A 17237-nucleotide genomic window follows, 5' to 3' on the forward strand; every position below is an offset into this window, starting at 1 on the left:
GACGTGATTGAAAGAAATAGTTTTAGCAAGAATAGAGAGTTTCAAACAATACAACTTTTTATTTCAAGTGTTTTAAGAAATAGCTTTTACTTTAAAATTTAAACATAAATTAAAGTATTAATTAAACCCATCAGAAACGCACGGGTTTATGTTCTCTTTCTGGTATAGTCGGTCTTATGTCAATTGATTACTATACCGCCTAATTATTTTGTCAGGCTTAAATTGTTTGTAACTTAATAATCTGTGCTTTATACAATGGCAATTCTTGTCTCTGGGCTAGTAGCTGTCATCATCTTCTACTTGATTATACTTGCAGTCGGCCTGTGGGCTGCCTGGAAAAAGCGGAAAAGCGGAGGGGAGGATAAACGCAATGAACGGCCCATGGTGGGGGCAAGAGATATTGGATTAATAGTTGGATCGTTCACATTGACTGGTAGTATATCAGCTACAGTTGAAACTAAATTTAATATATTCATTAGCAAATAAATTAAAAAATTTCTTACAGCCAGGAGCAAATGCGAAAGCAAGTTAACACCGAGCCGCAAACAAATCACACCTGAGGCTAAAATGTGTTTTAGAAATATTAAGTGATTAAGTCGTTATTTTGAAACGTTTGCCGAAAAAACTCGCAAATTTGCCGCTTGTAATACCATGCGTGGTGGTATAGCATCGTCGTGATATCACGACGTGAAATCCATACACGTTACAGCGGTTTTTGAAGAAGGACGCGGCAAATAGCGGTACAGAGAATGCAATATACTGAAGGTAGCAGAATATATAGCGATTATCATCTTTTCAGAAATCGAAGGAATCAATATGGAGTCAGAATGTTGTTGATTGTGCTGAAAGCGTTATTATCTCAGAAATGCAAGCCCCGTCCGCACATTATTTTGGAACACAATGCTTACCAACCACTCACTTTTCAAATATTTTCGTCAGGGTTTATGCATAATTTTGTTGGTTTTGCTGTTCCAATACCTTTATATGTTGACCGCCTCTGCAACGATTTCTTGTCTGCAAAAACTGATCTGTTTACCACAAACATTACTTAGAAGTAGAATCAACTTGCATCAGCTCTTTGCCCACACCACTTAGGTTATGAAGACTTCAAACCTAGTAATTTACCCATAACTGCATAATGCATATGAATGCATTTGCCAACGAAGGAGAAAAAAAATTCCAGGCAAATTAATTCCATTTGAAAACAAAGCATCAGATTGTAATTTGTACTCAGAATATATGTGTCGTGAAAGGTGCAATAACTATTATCAAATGAAACTGCACAGAGTGAAACTACGTTAAGTTCAAGTGGGGCATCGAAAGGTTTTCAAATGTTTCAAGCAACGTAACTACAAAGCTTGTTTTTGCAGCTACTTGGGTGGGCGGAGGTTACATCAACGGTATCGCCGAATATGTTTACACTCCCGGGTACGGCCTTATGTGGACCACATCTCCGTTCAGTGCTTGCCTTACTCTTTTGATCATCGGAAAATTCTTTGTGAAACGAATGAAGAACCAGGTATATTACAGAATGGCTGACTATCGGTGAAATTTATCAAAAATTTCAATTATTGCGCTTTATAAATCCAGGGCTTCACCACTATGCTGGACCCCATGCAATATAAGTATGGCCGGTGGATGGGAGTATTGCTTTTCCTACCTGCGCTCTTGGGCGACCTCTGTTGGTCTGCCTCTATACTTGCTGCTTTGGGTAATTTTGTTTCGATACATCTAGGCCATAATATGGGCGCTTTGTAATCAAAAAATAATTTAAGGGCAATTACTACCACCATATCTAGATTGTATAGGATTTCCACAAAAAAATATGGAAAATTTTTGTGTCCATACTACGAAATTATAACGCACTTTTAAAGTCTTAACAAACCCATAGAATTAAAGGAAAAAAAACATTTAAAGCTTGTTTGTGCTGTGTTCAGCCGGAACTCTTTCAGTTATCATCGACTTGAGCTATTCGATTTCTGTCATCTTCTCCGCATGCATCGCTGTCTCATATACCTTAGTCGGTGGGCTCTATTCAGTCGCTTACACTGACATCGTCCAACTTTCCTTCGTATTTGTTGGCTTGGTGAGATGCTTGCTGTGTTTTGAGTGACCGACTTGCCACAGTTTGGATTGGAAATAGCAAATTATTGAGTTGTTTTACAGTGGCTTGCCATACCTTTCGCTTTCACCCACCCAGCTGTAACGAGTATCACCACCACTGCCTTCGAAGCGCCGACTTGGTTGGGTACCTGGGACTGGCAAGCAGTAGGCTACTGGGTTGATGGCTTCTTGCTAGTGGTATGTTGTCTATGTGCACACGAGTTGTATTGTCTTCAATAAAGAAAACCTATTTCATGCTTATTTTTCAACAATACATGCAAATTTATCTTTATGTCTGTAGCAACAGTGATTTTAGGAAAATCTTTTGTATAAACTATGTCAAAGGCTGTCGGTGGACTACCTTGGCAGTCAGTGTATCAACGTATTTTGGCCACGGCTTCAGCCACGAAAGCTGAGGTAGTGTCTTACATTGCTGGGTTCGCCACACTAGCCATGGCAGTTCCTTCTATTTTGTTCGGGGCAATAGCGGCTTCCACAGGTGCGGAAAATTCATAGTAATCATAGTAACCATAGTAACCATAGTAACCATAGTAACCATAGTAACCATAGTAACCATAGTAACCACAGAGCATTTGGAATTTATATCTACAGTAAAATATAGCCTCTTGCTACAAGTGATTACTTCAACCACACTAATGTAGGCCATGGTTTGAACTTCGTTTAAAATTTTAGACTGGAATGCAACGGATTATGACAGCGCCGGTAAAACTCCGCTGGATAAAAACGAACAAGTCTTGATCCTTCCCATAATTCTTCGCTACTTGACACCAACCGCGGTGGCTGTGATTGGTTTAGGAGCGTTGGCCGCCGCTGTGATGTCATCGATTGACAGCGCAATACTGTCGTCTTCAAGTCAGTTTACAAGAAACGTTTACAATTTTGGATTTCGTCATAACGTAAGCAAAGTAACTCGACCTGGCATTCAAAAACTAATTCATATTTTAATATTGTCAATAGTATAACCGTGATTTAGGTTTAAAATGCTTTATTCTTATTAACAGGCGACAAGACGAGAACTTCAATGGGTAATGAGACTTGCTACGGTCTCCTTTACCGTTGCCGCCGCTGCCCTTGCACTTACTGTTCATTCGGTCTATATTTTGTGGTTTCTATGCGTCGATTTGGTTTACGTGGCTCTGGTACCTCAGGTTCGTTTCTAACTTTCCATTTTATCTAACTCAAGGTTTTTGTCATTTGTAATCACGTTCACGTTCATATACCACTTGAATGTGCAAGTTTGAAATGACGTAATTTACAGTTAACAGAATAGGCCTACAGTTTAAGAAGCAAACCGTGAGTTATCCAAAGAAAACGATATTTAAAAAATGTTCCTTACAAACTAGACTACATCAAGAAAAAATAATAGCCTATATATTTTAAGCGGAGATTTGTGTATAGCCATACTCTATTTACATATTCTTATGTGCTCTTCCTTCAAAAGCACTCGTTTTTAAGTTGAATTCAACTATTGCTTTACATTTGATAGTTCGTTTGCGCACTTTTCTTGGATCCCAATACCTATGGCTCTCTTCCTGCTTACGTCATCGGAATCATTCTTCGTGTGGGAGGAGGGGAACCTGCGTTTAACATGGATCCTTTCATCCATTATCCTGGAGGACTCAACTTCCCATTCAAGACCTTCGCTATGGTTGTGTCTTTCATCACTCTTGTCGTGTTTTCCTACGTGGCCAAGTATCTTTTTGAGAAGGGAATCATCCCGGAAAAATACGACATCTTTCAATGTAAATTGGCCAGAGGAGGTCGCACTCTTACGCTGGAAGAGATAATTGGAAACGATGTAGTTTATGAAAACGTAAAACTTGAAATCATTCAACAGAAAGTGCAGCTTTGATCATGAAAACCAAAACTGAAAAGCTATAAAAAACCATATATACTGTAGTTTTCATAAAAGAATTTTTAGTCAAATTATTCAATGCTTTGTTTTTCTTCGCAACACTTGGTATAAGCTAATATCAAGATTTATTTTTGCTGTTGACATTATAAAAGTGTTGAGATTCGAAGATAGAGCCAGCGGTGATACCATACCCATACCATACAATCCAGTTAACCCAATCAAGACTGCATTGAAAAAAGATTGGTGTATTTAAGGGCAGCAAGATAATTGTTGAGTGTATGTATGGAACGACATCTCACAATTTTACTGATATGTGCGTTCAAAAACATTTTACCAATGATATATATGTTGTTTTGTTAAACTTGTAAGAAGCCTACAAGTTTATTACACAAATGCACGTATAAGCCAACATCTCGTCGAAATGTTAGCAAAGGCACAAAGATAAAGAAATTGAAGACTTGTATTTACACAGCGCCATGAAAATAGAAGCTGTCCACCACAAGTATCCAATAAAAGAAGGAATGCTGAAAAGGGCACCTCCCATTTTATCCGTCAACATTCGCTGTAACGGATCTAGCATCCTGACGGTAAAAGACATGAGTTGCCGTACTGGCTCAAACGGCCATTGTATCCTAATCTCAACCTCTGAATACTCCACCCTGCGTAGTGGAAATCGTAAACATATATCTCCGGTATTTATCAAGCCCAACAACACTTTCAACTTATCCTAAGACGTGAAAATTACTGAGTTGACTACTTATATATGATAAGATGACTGAGAGCTGTTTAAAAAAATGTATTTCGAAACAATTTCATGAACAAATATATTTTGAAATTATTCAAACAACAATAAAAACAAGTTTTTATCAAAAAAGTATTACAAGGAAAAAATTATGTAAATAATTGCCTAAAAAATTGAACTGTCTTGTTTAAAGCTTAGTGCGTTCGATTTCGGTTTCAAAAGATGGGTTGCCTTGACCTTCGTGCAAGTTCATTCCAAACTCGGCTTCGATTTTCGTTTCGAACGCATCTTCGCTCATATGTGCGTCAGAATTTTCAAACGCATTTATTTTGCTTTCGTCATCCACTTTGAGCTTGATGGTGCGGCCTCCGTTGGCCAAATTGCATCGAAGGAAATCGTATTTTGCCGGTACCTTGCCACTTTCAAACAGATACTTGACACCGTAAGACACCAGAATAAGCGTAGCTGCAGATACGACCATGGAGAAGGTTTTGTAGGGAAAATTTGCCCCTCCTGGGTAGGGGATGAAGGGCTTTAACCCAAACGTCTCTTCTCCGCCCCCTAATCGTAATATTAACCCGACGGTTAAAGCAAGTATCGATCCGTAAGTGTTTGGGTCAAGATAGATTACACTAAGGAGCTGCAAAGAACAATACAGTGAAATGAAAGTTGCAGTATAAGTCTAAAAATATCCAAGCTTACTACCCAACAGTGACTGTCTTATCCACTTAATACAATACCTCACTACGTCAGCCACAAATAAAGACAGCAGCAAATGACAATGATATGCGTCATACACCATAGATGATGCCGATTAAAAATAATAATCCATTCTTCTAACCTGTGGAAAAAGGATGACGTAGACAAAATCGGAGCTTAGAAACCAGAGTTCGTAAACGGAGTTAATCGTCAGAGCGAGGACCGTAGCAACTGCGCCAACGCATAAGACGGCGGCCCTCATCACCCAAATCAGTTCTCTCTTTGAAGCCTATTTAGTAGAATGAAAACATCTTCATTAACACTCAATATCACTACTCACCCATTACGAATTTATTTCATCCCGCTGTAGGGTCCGTTTAGAGTTTAGACCACTTTAATATACGAAAGACATAGTTTGCTGTCCTTGCTCTAATTGCACAAGAGTTTAGGATTTATGTCAAATTCATCATCACAGTCGTGATATCAAATTAATGATCAAGTCGAGTTTGAAAAATTAGAATGCATTTATGCAATAACATTACAAGCTCACACTCTGCCTAATAGCGAGGTTGTAAACGTTCCTCGTGAACATGCTCGAGGCGGAGAGGATACTGCTGTCCGCTGATGACATGACCGCGGCTGCAACCGCTCCTAACCCTATGACACTGACTGCCACAGGAGTAAGGTATTGAAGCACTATGGGCAGGATGAGGCCTTCTTGACTCTTGGCGATGGGATCGCCATCATAAGCAGTTGCATTCCAATCTGCACGAAAAGCATTGGTTTTAAGAACGTTTTATGAACGGTCTATCGGTGTCGGTCACATGCAGTAACACGATGGTTTAAGTTGAGCCTTTTGTGTAAAAAGAAAAGTGTAGTTTGAACCGTACAACATAGAAAGAAAAAAGTTGTCAAAAATAAGTTAAAAGTATATCGATGCTGCTGACCACAGAATAAGTGATCGACTCGCTCACCCGTTGAAGCACCGATAGCTCCAATAAGCACCGATGGGATCGCCATGATGATACATCCTGCTGATGCAATGAATGACATAATTTGCGCGTGTTTAGCGCTATCTGACGCCAGGACACGTTGAAAATAAACTTGCCACGGGATGCCGCCAAATATCTAAACACATATGACAGATGAAGCTTTCTAAACTGTCACAGAGACAACAAAAAACCTTAAAAGTCAAATTTAAAATGCATTCAGCATGTCCAAGTCGAAGGAACTGTCTGAAAAATGCCCAAAAGTGACATAACGTCACCAACGTCGAACGTCATTTTTTTGAAATTTAAAAGGCTTGTTTACTAGAGATGTGCCGCAAGGAAGATTATTCTGGTTCGTGCGAACCCGAATCTCATGAAGGTCGACACGAACGAATTCCGAATCTATTCGTATTAGAACCAACAATAAAATTTCATCCAAAAGTTGTCAAGTCTTACTTGTAAAATGACGCAATCGATAAACAAATCGCTTTCTTTCGAAAAATAGTGTTTAAAAACGATTGAAAAAGCAAAATCGTTCGGAAAACGACTTTCATTGTAAGTACTGCTGACTCCAATTTAGCTTTGTCGGGAAACTATATCATCATTTTTAACAAAATTCAGTAAATTTATAAGCAATATTGTATTCGGGTTCGCCATTGTTGGTATTCGTGTTCGCCCGAATCTTCCATAAAGGCGATATTCAGCGAATCTATTCGGGTTTGGGTTCGTATCGGCCCATCCATATTGCTGACATTATGATGACGTGGAGAACGTACCAACAGTAGAGCGGAATCGATCCAAGTTCCAGTCTGTGTTGAATCCCACGAGCCGAGCCAGTTGGGTCCATTCACTGCTGTGGTGCCAATGTCTGACACTGCCGGGTTTGTAAAAGCAAACGGAATGCTCAACCACTGAAGAGAAATGTTTGAGTTAATTCGCTTCAAAAAGCAAGTTTTAATATGCAGGTTCATCTAGATATCATAAAAATGTAGACTTTTCCAAAGTAGATAAACGATTTTAGCAAAACTGATAACTTTGTTAACTTTGGTCACTTACCAGACCTATAAAGATGCAAATGAGTTGAACGACATCAGTGTAAGCGACAGAATACAACCCTCCAATCAAAGTGTAAAAAACCGCGATGCAAGCCGATACAATGACAGATATTTCAGTATCCAAGTCAATTATGACGGCCAGAGTACCACCTGGAAAGATGCTTTTTATAAGAAGGTTGCAGGCAGGAACAAATATTGGCTCAAAACCAAAGCAAATAGCAGATGACGTTTTTGTGTCTCTCATGTTACGTAATACTAAATATAACGAACTTTGAGTTGTACTTAGAGTGGAAATAAAATTTAACTTGGTGCTGAGGTGCTGATCGAAACTCGAACTTCAACCCGTCAACCAGTGCATGTAGATAAAACGCCCAATACCTAACCGTGTTGAAAAGCCACAATTACCATAAATCCTGAGCAGCCAATTTTGGTGAGTTGAGATTATCCATTGTCGGAGGTGAAACAAAAATGAGTTTACTACGCATTGTAACAAGTAAAATGTATTGAAGGTAAATACTTGACTTTAAAGAAGCGGTGTAGATAGTTCCAGGAGAGATTTGTCTACCTTGGTTGATTCTAGCCAGGTACATACCACATGCAGTGCATGCTGCTACAAAGTGTTTATCAATTCGCTTTCTTTCCGAAAGTTATGAATTACGAGGCGTGTTTTGTACGCTTTGCTAAGGTGTTCTTTTCATACCTACTCAAGCATGACCAATTCTGTATTCCGTGATTCATGACGTGTTACTGAGAGTCAATTACCAACGCAACTCAACAAAGGGCTTTTCGAGTTCAGTTTGTTGTGTGTGGACTGCACAGTCAATCAAAGCAACGTCGTCATCGAAGCTTACCAACCTAACGCGGACAGAACAGCAGCAGACCAGAAAAGCTCCCCCATCAAAGCAGGTAGATAAAGTATCCCTCCCATTCGTTTCCCGAGTTTGCGTTGAAGAGGGTCTAGCATTGTGACGTAACCCTGAGTCAATAAAAACATTTGTCGAAACTAGGCGGACTGTGAAGTAAAAGCAGAGCTTGCGTTTGGTTTAGCAGAGGTCTAGGGATGAACAATACCGAACAATTGGCTATTCTAGAATAATCTAGAATAGTTTATTTCGGATCTAGAATTTCGAATCCTATTCTGGGATAGCATAAAAGTTAAAAATATTTAGCACCAGCAATGCTTTTGTTTTGAATTCGCAATAAGCTCACAAAGCTATCATGGTTCAAGCAAGTTTACAAAGTTGTCAAATTGACATAACCCACGGTTTAATTCATGACGATTAACCCACCACATAGTATCGGAATGTGAAATAACAATCGACAACAACATCTCTTGCACCTGCCATTGAAAACCTTCAATCATACAATAAAACCGGTTCCTAAGATTCGGAAAAAATACGAAAATTAGATTCGAATCTTTTGAGATTCGGTTCTTTAGCATGCGTTATTCTAGAATGTACATCCCTACACATGCTTATAGTTTAGCTGATAGCTGATCAGTGATCGCTTGTGTTTTACCGACCGCTGATGCAAAGTTGATTCAGATATCGTTTTTAAGAGATCATTTACTGTCTGGATAAGAAGTTATGCTTTTATTTGCTGATTAACACAAGATTTTAAACGATCGGTGAAGCCGCTACAGCAGGACCAATTCGTCACTTGACCCGGACAACACACATGCGCTGGCTACTACCACGTTAACCAAACCGGACTTTTTCGTTCTTTGGATAAACAGCTCGAAGTCGTCGTACCTGTTTCCGCATCTGCTTGGCAAAGAGAAATCCTCCCAAAATTAGGCTCACTGAATAACCAAAAGGGGCTTGTGTCCATAACAGCCCGAGGCCTGGGGTATACACAGATTCCGCGGTTCCGTTGATGTACCCGCCCCCAACCCAAGTAGCTGGAAAACCACTGCGTTAAACCATAGACATCTCATAGTGGTAAGTTACAATCTTACCGGTCATTGTAAAACTTCCGACAAAAAGTCCGATATCTCTTCCGCCGACCATGATCCGCTCGTTATTTTCATCCGGGCTTCCTCCGCGTCTCCGCTTGTACCAGGCCGCCCATATTCCAATGGCCAAAATGACCAAATAGAAAACTATAATTGACACTAAACCGGGTACGTTTATCGCCATTTACTTGATTTTTATTGATTCTTTTACAGTAAGGAATTTTCCCATTTAAGTTTAAACTACAAAAGATACTTTGGAGTAATATTTTTGGCTCAAACATGACTTTCAATCTCAAATGTACTAATGCATTTTGGGAAGGGTTGCTAGCTTTGTGTGCAACTTTGCAACTGAAATTTTCAAACAGCTTTTCAAATGACTAGTGTTTGAAAAACACACGCAGCCATCAGGAATAAGTGAAGTTGAGGTGGCGTTTTCTTTTCATACGGTAAATGAGACTTACACGATATGACTGACTAAGCTAAACCGTCTCCTATTGTTCTAAACAATCCTTTATACAGTTTCCCTCCTCAACAGTGCCTTTATAAACACAAAGTAGACTGGTGGATACTGCGTCAAGTGTTTGATGTTAAATTTGCTCTCGGAAATAATTCTCAGGTGTAATCGTAAATTACCTTCGTCCTTCATTACGAGTTTGCTTAAAGCAAACTCGCTTGACGATTTGACAACACTAGCAGATTGCGATTAAACTGTAGTGTTTGCTTAAGGTTAAGTTAATTATTTTTGCATATGAAGAAATGATTAGGACCGACTATAGTAGTTAATGGCATTTCAATCATCATTGTATGGCATCGTAATGGCAAATCAATCATTTTAAAAAAGAAGTGCCACCTTTTTATCCCATTATCTGCCCCATTCCTTTATGATAAGTGGTGATAAAAATTTTTTTCGGGACCGACACAATGTTTAATGGTGTAAATATTTATAATAATTAATTATAATAGGTCCACCGACCTTAATTCCAAAGCTGCAATAATCCATATTCCGTAGTAAACATATTGACTAAATTTTTTTGGCAACTTGTTCAACTTCATTCAATGCGCTGTTGTCCAAACTATCGCAATTGTTCGAAAACACTGGAAATATCGCCAAGTATCTAATTTCACTATAACTTTTGTGGTTGGATTATTCTGGTTTATGTGGTTAAACCGGTATCGATGACTACTTGGATATGGCCAATTATATTTAAAGAAAATTAGCCTGTCCGTGACCAGATGGCTTTAATTTGCCGGAGTTGGAAAACCTATATAGGTTAAACCTATTGTTATCAATTTCTTTCCTTCACCAAACTAATACGTTATTTCTGCCTGTTTCAGTACAGCAGCCTATTTCTTTTGTGACTGACAACTTTTTTTCGGTAAAGCCTCAATTCAAACTTAAGATGGAAACTGCGGTTTTAAAAATACAGTTAAAACCATTGCTTGTAAAAAGCTGAGAAAGCTCGCCCTGGATCTGCACCTTTAGGACATGCTTTATTCCAGTCCTGTAGAAACTTTGCGTTCAAAGCAAAACTGCAGCCTGTATTTCTAAAGTTTGCGGCCTGTATTTTTTAAAACACCGTCGTTTCAGTTGTTAAAATTTAATATCCAGCCCAAACTGCCGTTGAGCAACTTTCTGTCCTTACCCCTCACATGTGTTTACCTACTATGGCAACAATGGCCCTACTCTGAAATATCTGCGAGAAAAAACACGAAAACAAAAGAACAATAGGGCTTGCGTTTACAAAATTCCAAATGATGCGTTGGAAAAATCACAGTTGTAACAAAGTTAACTTGGAAATGTTACTAGAAAGAGATCAAATGCCGTGAAAATTGCACCATGTTGTAAACCGGCAACATCTGTTGATAGCCTAAATTTAAATTAAGTTGATATGTAGGCCTTATCCATTCTAACAATAAATGCTTTATTCCTACTGTAATTGTTCTCCTTGGCTGGTCTTTAAATTGGAGCATGACGCATTGTTGTTCTGCGCAGCCTATGTACGAAAGAGAAAAAGCGCTTCGTAAATACAAGAAATATTTCGATCGTAAAATCCTATTTGCAAAGGACTAAGTGTTGAAAATATTGACGTCTTAAAATAGGAAAATTGTCAATTTTTTGCTTTTAGACTTCGAAGGAAAAGCAATTCTCGCAAATAAGAACTAAAAAAAACAGTCTAGACTTAATTTTATGAAACGACGGGTTGACGTTTCTCGTAACTTTGCTATTAATAGCTTTTGTTTACCAAAATTTTTAACGAAATTAAAGTATACACTTCAGATAAGAAAACGTCGAATTAGCCGTTTTCAGATATGAAAACAGCAAAATTTAGTTTTCCTACTTTGAGTTTTGAACACACGTCATCATGGATTTTTTTACATATCGCATTAAAGACCAACTACAAAAACTTCCAATTATGCACATAACAAACCGAAAAAGTTAGCGTACTTGATTTCGAATTGGTCCAATAAGGATTTATTCAGCTTTTCGAAGGACCAAAACAATTTTTGTAAGACGCGGCGCAGACAGCGATGATTGTTGGTGTGTTGTTTGTCTTACAATTGCCCAGTCGTCCTTATTTCGCGACAGCAAATCAAATGACAATAACGAAAGTCAACAATTAAGCCCGAAATAGATGAGAGTGTTGAAACTTTTTAAGCTCACGGTGGTTACATCCCGTGTGATGCAAAGCAGTCACGTTGGGCGTAATGCTACCAAAGAAAATACAGTGCATGGTAGCGAGTAAATACCTTTGAAGTTAGGGGCAAGTCCATAAACAAGTTGATCTTATATCAAAGAACACTACTCACTGAATAATCTGGTAAAATAGTTTTGAAAAAAAATCGTTGTTTAGGTAATTATAAGCGAAAGAAAATCGCAAAATTTTCCTTAATTGTGACGTAGTCAAGGCTTTTGTGATGTCAGATACAACATTCGGCAATTCATAAATTTAGCAGTACTGTACCTACTACCTTCTGTATATCACGTACGTATCTGTTACAGCTGTATACATTGCTTTAACAGCCAATAGCTTGATAGGTGACGGACTGACGGCCTATAGGCCAACCACGGTAACCAGTACGGTACCGGTTTGACGGGTAGCCTATGCGGTCTAACTTTAAGTCTAAAGGATACCAAACTTCACGGACGCAAATGATTGTGCTACCGGATTTTTTTATGTTCAAAACAATCGCAATTCACTCAATTACAATACATTTCTTTACATAAACCAAATTGAACACTTCAGTTGCTGTTCCGAACTAACCCTAGTTGCTACCGCGTAAGAAAAGCAACAGCATGTGACTAATCTATGACATAACAAGAGCCTCTTCTACTGACCATAAAGGCAAAAATCGAGACTTTTAGCGATAACTACCCAGCTTTAAATTTAATTATTTTACCAGAACGTCCAGTTAGTGTCCTTTCATATTATATCAAGTTCTTTGCCCCTCACTTCAATAGGAAACAATTTTTCTGAGAAACAAAGTCCTGGAAGTTGAACTTTATGATTATATCAAAAACTTTTCCTTCTACGGTTTCGTGAAGTTTCATTTTCAACCTTCTTACTTTGAATGTATTGATATTTCCGTTTTGTTTCCGGAAAAGTTGAGATTTACTATAACCCAGTGTTTCCACATTACAGCCAGTCACCATTTAATCACAAGATCTCAAACGGAAGTTGGAGAGTAGATTGCTGTTCCCTGGTGTGCTATTTGGACCATTTGCTTTGATATCTAATTATTCTCACCTCCAGGAAAAAATGTTATAGCTTTATAAAAAAAAACTCTGACTTTGCAGTGTACTCAGCATATCCACTGAGTAACAGAATCAACCAACGCTGGTCTATCTCATAGCGGCCCCTGAAACAAAGCACTCAGACAACCAGGACATGACGCGCAAATGGTTTAATTTTATCATTGCGAGGATACGGAGTGAGACTGGGAGGCACGCAAGCTCGAGAGTCTCCTCTTCTTGTGAGCTTCCATCCTCTTCTCTTTCTTCTCCTGAAATTTATTTGTAATTTTGAATAAATATTTTGCCGACTTTGCAACAAATCCCGCAGATAGTTCAAAAATTGCATGTCTGCATTTTGGAATCTCGGCCGTTTGAAGCAATTAACCAGTTGATTAATTATGATCACATAATTATGTGACTGTTTGGTGGGGACTGACAGAAAATTAAAGAAGAATTTTCTGTTAATTAACCACCACATTTAATTTGGCAACACTGGGAAAAGACCATAACAGCACTGACAAAACTGGTACGGTGGCAAAAGTGTGCCCTGTAAATGACATGACGATTTTGTCACGAAACACATTGTGTGCACATGACACCAAATTTGGAATACATAGACTCCATGCAAACACGAAACTAAATATGGATTGTATACAGTTGTGCTAACCTTGAGCTTCTTAGCAAGAAGCCTCTTGTATTCGGTTTCAGCCTGTTTTGCAACTTCCGTTCTTCTTCGTTTCACAGCAAGACGATGTCTCTTACGCTGTACACACTGAGGGGTGACAAGACGCTGAATTTTGGGGGCCTTTGTTTTTGGGCCTTTACCTGAATAATATGCAGGATATTAAATCACATCCTTTAACAATAGCCTTCATAATAACTGGCATGTCAGTTAACTAACATATGTAACTGACATACTGTTGCACATTTAAAACAGCCAAGCAGCAGTAGGATGATATGCTATGTAGTATACCCCTCAGCATGAAACATGCTTTCCTATTTGGTTAATCCAATATGCTAAAGTTTTGACGATCAAATCAACAATAGACAAACAATGCTGAACGATCTATTAATTATGGAACTTTCGCATCAGATACTATCTAGTGTCTTATGTGTCTTCATATATTTTCGTAGCAAGATTGAACTATCCATCATTTGCAAAGTTCCTTGAGTATAAGTCAGCAATATTTTATTTCAACATCCATCTTAAACATGTATACCTTCTTTAGCAGGGAGAGGCCTCCTTACGACGTACTTCCTCACGTCGTCCTCCGGTGTGAGCATAAAGAGTTTGCGGATTTTGCTGGCTCGCTTGGGGCCAAGTCGTTTAGGGATCGTGTTATCAGTAAGGCCAGGGATCTCAGCTTCGCCTGGAACATTATGTCATATTTATTATCACAACACAGTAGAAACTCGTTAACAACCAACCCAGTGTCATCATCGCCACCAAAGTACGTCCGGGAATATAAATTTTTTCACTAACATGAACAGTTCGTTATCCAGGTCACAAATGCAATATATCAGACACAAAACAACTGGTGGAACCCTGCCTAACGCCACCATTAGTTAACCACCATGTAAAGATGGGCATTAGCTTCTGTAGCAATTTTTAATTATAACTGAATAATTGTAGCTACGCAATAAAAATGTATAAAATAGAGCAGGGAATTTAGCCGATTTCTTTTACAAGTAACCGCCATAGTTGCTAATTGTCGTGTCATGTTGTTAATTGAAAGTAAAACTACTATAGAAATGCGATGAAGAGGGTTTTATTAGCAACATATGTCATGCTAGGCCACAAAGTTTACAGTATGCTGTGCAGGCCTGTTCTACTGTAACTACCGCTTACAATAATCACTTTTCAGCAGTAGATATTGTTTTGCAATGTTCATAGTGAAAAAGAAACTACAAACCTCTTTTGACAATAACCAAGCTCAAAACGCTGATGTTAGCATCTACAATGCAACCACGAACTGATTTACGTTTCCTTTCACCGGTTCTACGCGGCCTGTAACATGAATGGCCCTAAAAAATAACAGCTACTGAATAAATATACCCTTACATGAATTTATTTGGTTTTACAGTGAAACCTCATTTTAATGCCCACCGCCATTTAAATAGTCGTGTTAACTTTGAAACAACACCTGATTTTTGTTATTACGGCACTGTATGGTCACAACAGTACAAGGCTTCACTGCACTGCTCAACCATCATACTATTTAAAATAGTCTTTTTATGTATATTTACCATTTCATTATTTTAGACATCAACAGCACTTTTGTTAATAAATGCTCACCTTGCTTAAAAGAAGTCGAGCTCTGGTAGCGGTGAGGACACCTTGCTTCATGGGAAAGCCTTGCTTGTCGTTACCTCCAGTTATACGCAGTACGTAGCCCTTAACATTATCGGCAATGTGTGAGACGAAATTGATTAAAAGCAATAAACTTTGCCGATTAGTCACAAATAACACGTAGCCTATTGGTTGTAAACAACTAAGTCTTGGACTGGGAGGCTGTTAAATCTGTTAAGCACACACAAAACTATGTATAATCTGCACTCATTCTGGCACTATTTAAAGAGTCATAATTATGTGACTGTTTGGTGGGGACTGACAGAAAATTAAAGAAGAATTTTCTGTTAATTAACCACCACATTTAATTTGGCAACACTGGGAAAAGACCATAACAGCACTGACAAAACTGGTACGGTGGCAAAAGTGTGCCCTGTAAATGACATGACGATTCATTACCTTAATATGCGTTTTCTCTGCAATTATTATGTGGGAATACAAAGTAAAACAGACTCTCCTGGAAGTATAAATTTATAAAGTACCTTGCATATAATTATTTTAAGATCAATGACTTACCTTCCATTCATCTCCGAGGCATTCAGCTGAAACTTCCTGAGCCATTCGGCGATCGTAAAAAATTCTAAGTTTTCTTTCATCGTCGACTTCAAAGAGTTTCTGGCACCCCGTAGCGGGATATGATATGTTCAACTGGTAAACAAAACACAATAGCTTGGCAAAAAAAGTCAGCCCAGATGACAACAATCATTTACGCCTCTCAGATATATCGATGTACTACAATTAGTGCATAACAGGTTGAGTGAACCCTTAACCTTGTTAAACTAGTACCGTAAAGCTGCCCTTTCCCTACACAATTAACAATGCGATATGCATTCAGTAAAGCATTTAAAACAATTTAAACGAGATAAAATATTTAATAATTTGCCAAGGAAATAAGAACGAACTATGAATTGCTTTTTTCGGTGGACGTGGTTACAAGTTCTAAATCAAGCTAAATCGTATGGCTTAAAAGGGTATCATAGGAAAAATATATATATTTGAACGAAGTGCTTCCTACACTACTTCATTAGCCTTAACAATCAATTATAAATGTTTTAAAATAACGATTTTTACCTTCATACTGCAGCCTTACTACAGCATTCACCACATCCTTCACCAAAAAAAGAACGAGATCTCTTCGTGAAACGCGAAGTAATTTAGTTATGGAAACGAGATATTTATTTTTTTAATTTTGAAAAGGAGTTCTTTAAGTAACGATAAGAATTTGTTTATGTTTTTAGGCTATGACGAAACTTAACTTGATAAAGAATAAATATGGAGCTTAAAACAAGAAGAAGTGGTTAGATTTTCGTTTGAATCATTTAGATGTGTTTAATCTTTTTACAATCGCAAAGACAGATTTCTTGTGTTTTGAGAGGACGGACAAAGACGGATTAACTAAATGCCAGGTTAAACTAGTGATGAAAGCAAATCTTAATAGTGGCACAATCCAAGAAAACTTGCTCGTAACTCCAATGCAAGCAAAGTTTTTTAAATTATTTTTTCAATCAAGGCAAGTCAGTCATGTTCGTCAAGTACAAATGATAACTTCAGTAAATTAGGATAAAGTCTAAAATCAAGAAAACCAAATTTTTATTTTAACACAAGTCAAATCAAGCTTTTTAAGAAAAAAATTGATAAATTGTTGGTAAAACTTAACTTGGGTCTTGGATGAAGTTAGTAGTTCGAGTCTTACCATTAGATTAAGTTACGTCAGGAAAACTCTTGGCTCAAAAACC

The 17237-nt window shown here is 38.1% G+C and overlaps 3 protein-coding genes across 3 annotated transcripts; 1 reads left to right on the forward strand and 2 right to left on the reverse strand.

Moving 5' to 3' along the window:
* The first annotated feature begins 222 nt into the window (after positions 1-222).
* LOC143468138 (high affinity choline transporter 1-like) lies at positions 223-4380 on the forward strand. The gene is made up of 9 exons (XM_076965149.1): positions 223-433; positions 1371-1519; positions 1591-1711; positions 1938-2086; positions 2167-2301; positions 2449-2602; positions 2797-3020; positions 3126-3272; positions 3611-4380. The coding sequence occupies exons 1-9, from the start codon at positions 256-258 to the stop codon at positions 3974-3976; spliced, it is 1623 nt and encodes a 540-aa protein (XP_076821264.1). The 5' UTR covers positions 223-255; the 3' UTR covers positions 3977-4380.
* Positions 4381-4759: 379 nt separating this feature from the next.
* Positions 4760-11420, reverse strand: LOC143468104 (high affinity choline transporter 1-like). Its single transcript, XM_076965091.1, has 9 exons — positions 9422-11420; positions 9216-9364; positions 8320-8440; positions 7466-7614; positions 7186-7320; positions 6395-6548; positions 5971-6185; positions 5563-5709; positions 4760-5361 (listed from the first exon to the last, which is right to left on the reverse strand). Exons 1-9 carry the CDS (start codon positions 9600-9602, stop codon positions 4909-4911), a joined length of 1704 nt encoding a protein of 567 aa, XP_076821206.1. The 5' UTR covers positions 9603-11420; the 3' UTR covers positions 4760-4908.
* A 1886-nt stretch (positions 11421-13306) lies between these two features.
* LOC143468334 (small ribosomal subunit protein eS6-like) lies at positions 13307-16728 on the reverse strand. Its single transcript, XM_076965480.1, has 7 exons — positions 16573-16728; positions 16018-16149; positions 15448-15546; positions 15065-15176; positions 14372-14521; positions 13819-13976; positions 13307-13420 (listed from the first exon to the last, which is right to left on the reverse strand). Exons 1-7 carry the CDS (start codon positions 16576-16578, stop codon positions 13331-13333), a joined length of 747 nt encoding a protein of 248 aa, XP_076821595.1. The 5' UTR covers positions 16579-16728; the 3' UTR covers positions 13307-13330.
* Between the last annotated feature and the right edge of the window lie 509 nt (positions 16729-17237).

This window comes from Clavelina lepadiformis, chromosome 1, assembly GCF_947623445.1.
Source record: "Clavelina lepadiformis chromosome 1, kaClaLepa1.1, whole genome shotgun sequence".
Lineage (NCBI taxonomy): Eukaryota > Metazoa > Chordata > Ascidiacea > Aplousobranchia > Clavelinidae > Clavelina > Clavelina lepadiformis.